Genomic DNA, 10,780 nt, shown 5'->3' on the forward strand with positions numbered 1-10,780 from the left:
AAACGGCTGCGGATCGCATACAGTTCATGTGATCTATGCGCGTGCACAGAGCCAGCCACATAACACACCACCATTTGTCTGTGTCGCGGCATCAGATTATAAAGGCTGCCGCTTCCCCACCCCCCGTGTGCACATTGCGCACCACCATTTGACTGTGCCTCGGCATCATAATTCAAAGGCTGCCGCTTGCCCCCACCCCCAGACACAGCAATGCAGAGAGCTTGTTTCTGGACGAAAGTGAAAGCCTACAGTGCTTGTTTACAGTAGCCTTGCTCCTCAAATGCTGTTGTTGTGTTGCCATCTCTCCAGGGAAACTCAGCTTGAAAACACTCGACTTGCTAGCTGCAATGCTACATCCGCTATGCTTTGCCTCTAGACATGTTGATCCCTCGCAGACTGTGCTGACTCTGCCCCTCCTGATTCTGAAACTGACAAACGCAGTCACCACGCAGTCTCTTCTCTCAGTCTTATGATGTCTGCCCTGCCACCATTTACTTCGGACCCTCACCCTCACACCTCTTCACCCTCACACCCCCTCACCCTCACACACCCTCACCCTCACACACCCTCACCCTCACACACCCTCACCCCATCACCCTCACTCCTGTCACCCTCACCCTCCCTCACCCTCACACCCCCTCATCCTCACACCTCTCACCCTCACAACCCTCTCACTCACACTCACCCTCTGACACCCCCACTCACCCTCACACCCCACATCACTCAGGAACACCACCACATCACTCAGGGACACCACCACATCACTCAGCGGCACCACTCAGGGTCACCACCACATCACTCAGGGTCACCACCACATCACTCAGCGACACCACCATATCACTCAGGGACACCACTACATCACTTAGGAACACCACCACATCACTCAGGGACACCACCACATCACTCGAGGACACCACCACATCACTCAGGGATACCACTACATCATTCGGGGACACCACCACATCTCTCAGGAACACCACCACATCACTCTGGGACACCACCACATCACTCAGGAACACCACCACATCACTCTGGGACACCACCACATCACGCGGGGACACCACATCACTCGGGGACACCACCACATCACTCAGGGGCACCACCTCATCATCCAGGGGCACCACCACATCACTCAGGAACACCACCACATCACTCAGGAACATCACCACATCACTCAGGGACACCACCACATCACTCAGGAACACCACCACATCACTCAGGGACACCACCACATCACTCGGGGACACCACCACATTACTCTGGGACACCACCACATCACTCAGGAGCACCACCACATCACTCAGGGACACCAGCACATTACTCAGGGACACCACCACATCACTCAGGAACACCACCACATCACTCAGGAACATCACCACATCACTCAGGGACACCACCACATCACTCTGGGACACCACCACATCACTCAGGAACACCACCACATCACTCAGGGACACCACCACATCACTCAGAGACACCACCACATCAGTCAGGGACACCACCACATCACTCTAATACACCGCCACATCACTCAGCCCAACCACATCATCACTCAGCACCACAACAGCACTGTCCTTGCTTGCTACCAACAAGCATTGCCATGGCCAATAGGACTCGCATTAGGAAAGTGTAAGCTATTGGCTTTGTGGATAACAATGCTATTAGTTTATATATTTTCAAAGCCAACACATATTAAAAAAATGTGCCATTTACAATACCAATAGCTCACACTTTCCTAATGCGAGACCTATTGCATTGCAAATGCTTTTTGTAAAGTGTGGGCCACTGGTGCTGTCCCAACAATGCATCTGCTGCGTGTGGTAGCTGTCTCTATGTCCTTTGAGACATGCACTGTGCAGGTTCCTGATTCTCTGTACTGGGCTTATTGAGGGATACATTGTTGCAGTTGTGTGGCTAAATGCAGCCACTGCGTTGCTAACAGCAAACAACATACATTTAAAATAGCATTGCCAATGATTGTTGATTCTAGGTAAGAAATGTTTTATAACCTTCACCCACCAGCACAGTTAATGTCAATTCGCCATTTCAGATTCCCGCTCTAGGAGTAAAATCTTTTTACAAGTGATTTATAGTCATACCGCTATAATTGTATTCTTGCTGTTGGGAACAACTCATTTAAATGTGTGATACATGCACATGCCTTTACATTCATTACTAAGGAGAAAAAAGCGTTTGGCTGCCTGGTCATGAGTTCAAGTCCTAGCGCCTGCACCCAACCTTTGGAGGAGTACCAGTGAGGGTCCAACAATTGACATCTGTTATTCGGTGCCTAAATACGCGCAGGGGCGAGCATGCTGCGCTTTCGTGGTGTTCTAATCAGCAGGGCAAATGCTATACCGGATTAATTTCTGATGTTTCGAAGTCCCTATATGCCAGCATCAACCCCAGGCATGCAGGCCTTTCTGAGGCACAGACTAGTTTGTCCACCTAGTTTATGTTTAGACCAACCCACCTCTGCCCCACTCAGCCCACAACTCTTCCTTGCAGACACAGTGGGCCTCATTTATGAAGGCCTTGCGCCACCAGTGCGTCACTTTCTCCCATTTTAAAAGTGACGCACCGGTGGCGCAAGGCTTTCATAAATAAGGCCCAGTAAATTCAAGTTTAGGGAAACGGAGGGAGGGGCTTGACAAGATATTACATTTCATTGTTTTTAATCCTGAGTGTACATGCACCCACAAAGCACGTTGGATGCAGACGCAGTGTACCGAAAGAATAAGTACTTTCAAAATATTATTGCAACGCGTTTTTTTTAAAGCAGCGTGCTTCAGGACAGTCACGAGTATTGGGCATGTTTTAGCTGCACCCTTCACAGCTGCCTCTTATTAGTGTAAGTAAGGATATAGTATGCCAAAATAATCAATATTTTTACATATTTGCCTCTTTGAGTTGCTTCTAGCACACTTTTATTTTGTTTTAGCGCATCTTATGACATTACAACCCTCCCATTCACCAACAAACCGTCCCCCTGTTCACTACCCCCACCCAATTGCAAAAAGCAATAGCTTGCCCATAAGCGAAATCTATTGGCTTTGCAAAATACTTATTTTTTAAATGACGTTTTGCAACTTCTAGTTACAAAACAGCATGTAAACATTGTTTATGAGCAGGAAGGGTGACCTTCCTGTACATTAACAATCTTCCCCTGTAAGCAGATAGGGTGCCTGCGTTGGTGCTAGGCTGCTAAGTTAGTGCCTGCGCAGGGGGAAACGCAAGGCTGCACCATGTTCTTGTAAATATGGTGCAGCACTGAGTTTCTGAAGTGGAGGAGAGAGCCGTTTAGCCAGGAAGCCTCACACCCCTCTTCCCTTGTACATATGCCCCTTAGTTTAAATTGCACATCTTTCATAAACACCATTGTAACATTTTCCTTTTGTGTTTAGACTCATGTATGTGTAGTATTGTATATGCAATCCGTGTACTCTGAAGTCCTTAAGTAATGTAACTGATTCTATTGTAAACCGCACTGACAGCTTCGGGTAGAGTATGCGCTATATAAATACCGCATACATAAATAAATAAACTAGCAACAAGGTGTCCTGGTGACAAGCAGTTCAGTTGACAAGCCTAACCAGACACCATCAAGTTGTTTGTGCCCGAGGTTTTGGTACCATCAGGCGGGTGGCTGGCTGCTGCCAACTCATCTCATTGCCCCCGTGACATTAAAACTCATGGGTGTGCAAGGGAAACGGCGACCAGGCGTTCTGACATTTCGCTGAAGGAACCCCGCGCACTTACACGTTTTAGCCTCATTTTCAGCACGGCAAGCGGCCACTTATGCCGATAATCGTTTGGAAACCATTTGCAGACCATAATTTGACGCTCCCCAACAGTATAATCTGCAGAGTCGTACAGCTAACTTTACGGGCCATTAACGGAGTTAAACTCAACATAAATAACTTTACGGGCCATTAACGGAGTTATAAACTCAAAATAAATAACTTTACGGGCCATTATCGGAGTTAAACTCAAAATAAAAAGGCGAATGGAATAAATGGAGAAGGTGGAGGCTCGGAAAGCATGTGACAACTGCACCCATTGCCTTATAGAGTGGGTTGCCAGGGCGTGGCGCCATTTCAATATAGGTAAGTAAATAACCCACGTTTCCTGTAAATCAAGCCCAGCCAGTCCAGGATTTTTTCCATTCTTTTGGGGATTTGTAGTCTTGTTCATCGTCGTGAGTAGTACAAGTACGGAAAGCAAAGAAAATGCCTGGTCTGGGAGGGCCACTGGCGGTGTACCCGGTAGATGTACGCTCCTCTAGGAGCTTGGGGCTATTTATGATACGGGTGGGGGAAGTAAGAGGTGCGGTGCTCCTCTCGATATGGTGTGCCCATTGCTCGGAACCCTTGAACCCTAACGGAGAAGCATTGACATTGCAATAAAGACCCGTTACTCAGCTCCTATGGGTGCGCGTGCGCAGTACGTTGTGTGTCACGCTTCGACTAGTGCCGAACGTTATCCACTGCACCCATAGAGAAGCTGTGGCTGTTCGTCATTTAGACGCCAAAAGTACTTTTTAGGCCTGGTGTTTGATTTGATCAAATATACATGAAATGTTCTTACACGTGCTTTGCAGACAGTCCTCTTCCACTGGTCTGTTGTGGCATTATCCTCATTCTCAGCCCACTACGGCAGACTGCATGCCCATTTCAAAGCACACCCACACAGGGAGCAGTAACCTGAGCACTTGGCCCGACAAAACAAAAATGCCGCAGTGTTATTCAAAGTTTAACATCTGGTTTGATCCCATTCAACCTGCCACTGTATACATCTGGCGATTACGGTGCATTATTAGTTTTTAGACTTTTTTTAGTTGTTGCTCCCGGCCCCCCATAGGGAGGGAATATAGCTCGCTAGCATGTAATCACTCGGTCATTAGGCGGGCCTGAGCACCAAGGACCTCTGCCTTGTCGCATCCCGCAGCGCCATCGCGCTGCCAGCAGACACCCACGGTGACCAGCTTGCATCTTGCCCCCTCCTCTCACATGGCGGTGGTAGGACACTACATCCAGTTCTTGTTCAGGGTTACACCCCATCACCCCTCTAATTTCTCCCGCTGCCTTGAGAATAACGGGCTTATTTACAAGCCCCTTGCGCCGCCGGTGCGTCACTTTCAACGGGAAAGTGAGGTACGGGCGGCGCCAGGGGCTTGCAAATAGGCCTCCAAGAGCTAAACTCTCCTGGCCTCGGCCGGGTTACGCTCTGGCCCGTTAAGGGCCAGTTTGCGGGCAAGACTCCCCAGTCAGTGCCAGTGTCTACTGTATAAGAAACATTTTGCCTTTAGCCAGTGTGTATTGTTCATATTGGAGAGTGCACTGGGCTCCGCTAGCAACAACCGTTCTAAATACTAAAGCCTGCCAAACTCAAGGCTACTGGTTTAGCTCAAAAGGTTATAGTTGTTGGCTCTATCCTCGCCTTATCGTCTTGTTGGCCGTAGACAGATTTAGTACACGGTAAATATACGCTAAATAATATTGGCACGCAGAACTGCACTGTTAATACAGGTATGTGGATGGACATTGGCCCTGCCACAGCTCTGGACCCATGATGGAAGGGACAGTCTCTAATATTGTTTTTCCCTCAATTCCTCGGCCTTTTCAGACGGCAAATGATAAAGCGTCTATTTGCCCATCTGACCCTCACGCTAAGAGTGCCTGCCATTGCCTTTGTGTGTGTGCTGTGTGGGTGCGCGCGGGTCTCGACGTGTAGACCTCGGCGTGGTGTTCGTCTGTCTGTTTTTCGGTCTTTGGTGGTTTATGGGTCGGCTTGGGTACCGCGATGGGAGTCTCTGATGCTATGTACATGGGGCCTATTTACAAGCCCCTTGCGCCACTTTTGCGTCACTTTTCCCATGTTAAAAGTGACGTACGTGTCTCATGGGGCTTGTAAATCTGCCCCGAATTTTGAGTAACGCTTCCGAGTGGAGCAGTTGGACCGAAATGGAAACTAACTACTGTGCCGAGCTGCGCAACAGCTCCTCCTAGTGGACATACAGCAAGGAACGTGACCAACCATTACACCCTTTAGTCAAATAAGGAAACCATCGGAATCTACCGCCCGCTTCTTGGTTTAGTGGAACTGGGCCTCAGAGAGAAGGATGCGCTTGACTCAGTTATGAGGCTTTTTACTACAAAAACATGGGGAGGCCCAATCGCCTTGCTTGCATCATTCTCAAGCCGACTGCGCCTCGCTACACGACACTGCCAACAGCCCCGCAGTAGTCTTACATTAAAGCAACATCGCATGGTAACCACACGGGTGATTTGAACCATTTCAAATATGCCCATTGGTACCGTAAAATTCTGCCTCACTGGGGCAAGGCGGGTGAAGATTTGTATATAATGAACAACGACCTTGCACCACTATGTTGTAACTGTAATATCAAACTCTAGGCGAGTTCACACGCGTGCATCCCAGAAAACGAAATCCAACACACATTTTAAATAGAAATGTTGAGTTTTAATTTAATAGAGAATTTGAACTGCATATATTATATAAATATATCAAACAATTTTGCCCATTATCTCAAATACGTTTAAACAAAACCATAAAGAAATCCAAAAAGATTAACGTCGGTCATTCAATATGAATACTGTATAAGTGCCCACGAGCGGCACTGGCAGAGTCCCTGGTCGCTCTTTTTTAAAAGTCTGTAGTGCTCATCACGGCAGAGCAGCGTCTACTTCAGTAGTAGGTGAAGGTTGGTGGCTCGCTGTACCCCGGGGGCGCCTGTGCGTAGGCCTTGTAAGGGTCCATGGGATACATGGTTGAGGGCATCATCGTCGAGTAGGCCATGCCTGTTGCGGGGTGGGCGAGGGGCAGCTGCCCGGGGGTCGCATACTGGTAGAAGGGGGCATAGTTCGGGTGTCCGTAGGGCAGAGCGTTGTAAAAGGGGCCCGCGGCGTAGGGGTCCGGCTGCATGTCCTGTAACTGGCGCTTCAGCTTCATCCGGCGGTTCTGGAACCAGGTCTTGAGCTGTGGGAGGGAAGAGAAAAACAGTCAGTATCCGGAGCAGGAGAGGACCGTCCCCCGCACCCCCAGCTAGATACCTCACCGAGGCAGGTCATACAGCGCTGGAGTGACGCACTAACCACGCACTCAATCACTAGTGCCAGGCTTACACATGCAAAAGAAAAAAAACACAAAGCCAGGCATCACTGCACAATAACACGGTTGCTATCAGCATACGCTACGGCACACTTGTACAGTTACAGCGCCTTAAAGTCTTTCTACCAGGTAGGGAAGCACTGCAAGCACTGTCAGACTGCGCTTCCCTCAAGCTCGCATGCTGATGGGTCACTAAAGGGGTTTATACACCCCCGTCCCCCACCCCCCCGTCCCCCCATGGGCCGTTGCAGACACCTACCTGCACTTCGGAGAGCAGCAGCTTGGTCGCCAGCCGGCGCCTCTCCTGGGCGCTGAGGTACTTTTGGCGCTTGAATGTTTTCTCCAGGCCGTTGATCTGCTCGCTGCTGAAGGCCGTCCTGATCCGGCGGCTCAGCCTGCTGTCCGCCTCCTTTGCGTCGGCAAGGTCCCGGGGGCTGCCGCCATCTTCCGGGCAGGCACTGCTGTCCTCCTCCTGGCTGTCACTGTCCTCGGGGTACAAGCTGCGGTCCTCCTCCTCGGGCTGGGGGGCGCAGTCCGCCGGGCACAGCCTGTCGCCCTCCGGGCTGGCACAGTCCAATGCACACTGACTGCGGAGCTCCGGATCCCGGCTCCATTCCGACGGCCGCAGCCTGCTGTCCTGGGCAGGCGACACCGAGGGGCACAGCCTGCTCTCCTTGTCCTGGGGGGAGACGCAGTCCGAGCGGCCGGCTTCACTCTCGTATCCGGAATCAACGCCACCTACAACAACCAAACAATACACATTAGTCCAAGGTGCTAAAAGCCCTAGAACTGGCATAGTATCAAAGTAACACACCTACAGCACGCACACAACAGTTGCAGGCGCACTACAAGCGTCATGTGTAGCTAACATGCCAACAATTGGTTACTATAAAAACGAATCATATATTTCTATTGCCACGCACTCATTGGCATTACAATGTTGCCTCACAAAAAGGCAGGTTTCCTCCCTAAGGCTCACTTGAAAACACGAGATCTGAGGAACAGTAACTTTTTTTGACCGTTTCCACTGAGCATCTCAATCTGTACTCCTTTCCATTGCCCTTACACACGCAGCCACTTTAGAGGAGAATTCACCCGTCTGTAACCGACCAGCCCACATGCCTTCCTGGCAATCATATCTTTTTATAAAAACAAGTCCCTGCCCTCCAGAAGAGCGTGCAGGCGTATTTACCTGATGTGGAGGTTTTCGGTGCCATCTGGGCCTGTTGGTGCTGCTGCTGGGCCGCAAGCCTGGGGTGCCCATAGAGAGCGGATAATCCTTGGGTTTGATCGGCAGGGTGTGCTCGGAAAGCCTGGGGCTCGGTGGTGGTCGCCGGGCAGCGGCTGCTCTGCGAGAGCCACTCGATGGAGAAGGGGGCCCGAGCCATGTCTGCTCCTTGAAGTCCTCTGGGATCGTCCTGGGGCGCTAGGGGTGAGTGAATGAGCGGTCCTGGGAGACCCTGCCCTTTATACGGAGCCTCGCCCCGGGGGCTCCGCGGGGATAAACAGACATCAAAGGCCCAGATAAGTGCCGTCTAATTGTTATCAATTATCTCAAAGAAAAGCGCCCCTCGCAGCCTTCACACGTTTAGCGGCGCAGCCAGGGCTGGCTCCAGCAAGTCTGCTCTCCAGCTAGTTAACTCCATTGCAAGTGATTTACAGTTTACACAGCCTGTCACATCCTCCGCGAGGCGCAAACCACCCCGCGGACATCCCCACACCCCGGCGTCTCGCCCGGGACGGCCAGCGCGCCATTTTATTATTTCAAACGTTTTCTGTGAGGCCCACCAGAACTGGGCAGTAACAGGAGGATGGATGCCCCCGTGTCCAGATTTGTGGGGAGGAAACCACAAAATTAAACATAAATGTACGGTGAACGCAAATACCCAACGTTTGGATAAAACCGGGAGAATGTCACGATGTCAATGTGGTCACGATGCCAATGTGCTGTAACAGGCTTATAAATCGGGCGTATTCTTTCAAGCCCTCGGTGCAGTTTTGTTTTCGATTTATTTATAAACTTCTATATAGCGTGAACTTGACCCAAGAGGGTATCAGAGCGCTTTACATTTAGGATCGTTGCGCTACAAGGGTTGCCTGCAAAAAAGCAACAGGAAATGCACACAACCCAGCTCTCCACCTTAGGTAGAGGCTGTGTGTGCTGGCAAAATTATGGCGATTCCTTTTGTTTTTTACTTTTTACTTTTACTGAAGTTTATTGGGCATAAGGGTAGGCCTCGAAGGCTCCCGGGGGAGTAGTGGGGGTGGGTGGGTCAGTAGGGCAATTCATGTAGGGTAAAGGTCACTAGGCTAGGTCTTTTAATATCTGTGACGTAAATGAATTTCAGAGGACACACTATATTTTGCTCAGTCGGGTGAGGGGTGGTTGCATTTTTATAACACTGGAAACATTGCTTCACCCACTGTAAGTAATTGGGCATTTCATAAACTTTTATTCGATTATAAAATTTGCATAATCATAAAAAGTACAACATTATTTGAAAACCATCAGTGTTAAGCTAGAGTTCACGTGAAACGTTTTATAAAACAGTGTCCTGTCGTATTTTCATTACTTTTTTTAAAAAAGTCACTGTCATCTTGGCTTCATGAGGGTTTAACGGCGACTGGAGGTAGGCAAGCGCTGGATATGTGTTTCTAAGACCGCTTGAGCGTAAGAGGGGGAGAATCCATTTTTTCCTAGCCGCACTGTAATATTTGCAGAACAATGTGACATGGACCGTTGTTTGCTTGGAGGCCCCGTCACATGGACAACAAATCAAATTCCGTGACCAGTTATTCTGTTCTGGGAATGAGACCAGGCGAAAGAAAAGATCGAACCGGAATCTTGTCAGTAAAAACTTTTCATAGTTCGATAGAAAGAACGTAAGGTAAGGCTGTATCAATTTCCCTGTTTGCAATTGGGAGATTTTTCCATTTTGCGTTTTCACTATCTCCGCCTGGTTGCGAAGTTCTCTCAGGTGGCCTAAGCATAGATCTTTTAGCCGTTTCTTGGATATGTCTTCAATTGAGGGTGGATCAAAAAAGTATTGTTCACAGTTAAGGTCTTTAAAAAATTTGAAGACATAGTTAAGCCAGGGAATTTTTCTCCAATGTGCTAGGCTCAGGCAGTCTGTGATGAGGGAGCGTGTTACGTGACTTTCAGGATTGCACCAAATGCGATGCCATAGAATGAGAGGCTGGCAGCGTATGGTGTCTGTCACGAATTCCATCCCTAGCTCTCGATGTGATGCTAAGATCGGGGAGCTTTGGGGAAGGGCCAGGACATACTTAATGAAGGCGTTCTCGGTTGCCTGTATTTGTTTGATGTTTCCGTGACCCCAGATGCCTGCTCCGTAACTCGCCACACTATGGCATTTTGCGTAATATAGTGTTAGTAGTTCCGACGGAGCTGGTTTTCCTAGTTTCCTGGAGAAAGCGCAAAGTGCTGATGTTGCTCGGCGAAAGTTTAGATTTCTGGCTTCGATGGCTTTTCGCCAGGTCATTGAGTCGTCCACGAGTATACCCAGATACAGGTAAGCTGACGTTTTTTCCAACTTAGTGTTGTTTATATGTATGGATTTTGATTTTCCAGATTTGGGGCCTAAGGACATTGTGAATGTTTTCTTTGTGTTTACTTTTAATCCTAGGG

General features: G+C 49.3%; 1 protein-coding gene across 1 annotated transcript; it reads right to left on the minus strand.

The window, feature by feature from the left end:
• Positions 1-6,708: 6,708 nt before the first annotated feature.
• LOC147711795 (uncharacterized) lies at positions 6,709-8,519 on the minus strand. Its single transcript, XM_086920239.1, has 3 exons — positions 8,324-8,519; positions 7,391-7,869; positions 6,709-6,999 (listed from the first exon to the last, which is right to left on the minus strand). The coding sequence occupies exons 1-3, from the start codon at positions 8,517-8,519 to the stop codon at positions 6,709-6,711; spliced, it is 966 nt and encodes a 321-aa protein (XP_086776365.1).
• Positions 8,520-10,780: the final 2,261 nt, after the last annotated feature.

Source organism: Lissotriton vulgaris, chromosome 5 (genome assembly GCF_964263255.1).
Source record: "Lissotriton vulgaris chromosome 5, aLisVul1.2, whole genome shotgun sequence".
Lineage (NCBI taxonomy): Eukaryota > Metazoa > Chordata > Amphibia > Caudata > Salamandridae > Lissotriton > Lissotriton vulgaris.

Excerpts from the sequence above, each read along its gene's own strand:
- LOC147711795 (XM_086920239.1), bottom strand. The coding sequence starts at position 8,519 with ATGGCTCGGGCCCCCTTCTCCATCGAGTGGCTCTCGCAGAGCAGCCGC. Across the intron at positions 7,870-8,323 it reads ACCGAAAACCTCCACATCAG|GTGGCGTTGATTCCGGATAC; the intron begins GTAAATACGCCT and ends TGGTTGTTGTAG. Across the intron at positions 7,000-7,390 it reads TGCTGCTCTCCGAAGTGCAG|CTCAAGACCTGGTTCCAGAA; the intron begins GTAGGTGTCTGC and ends TCCCTCCCACAG.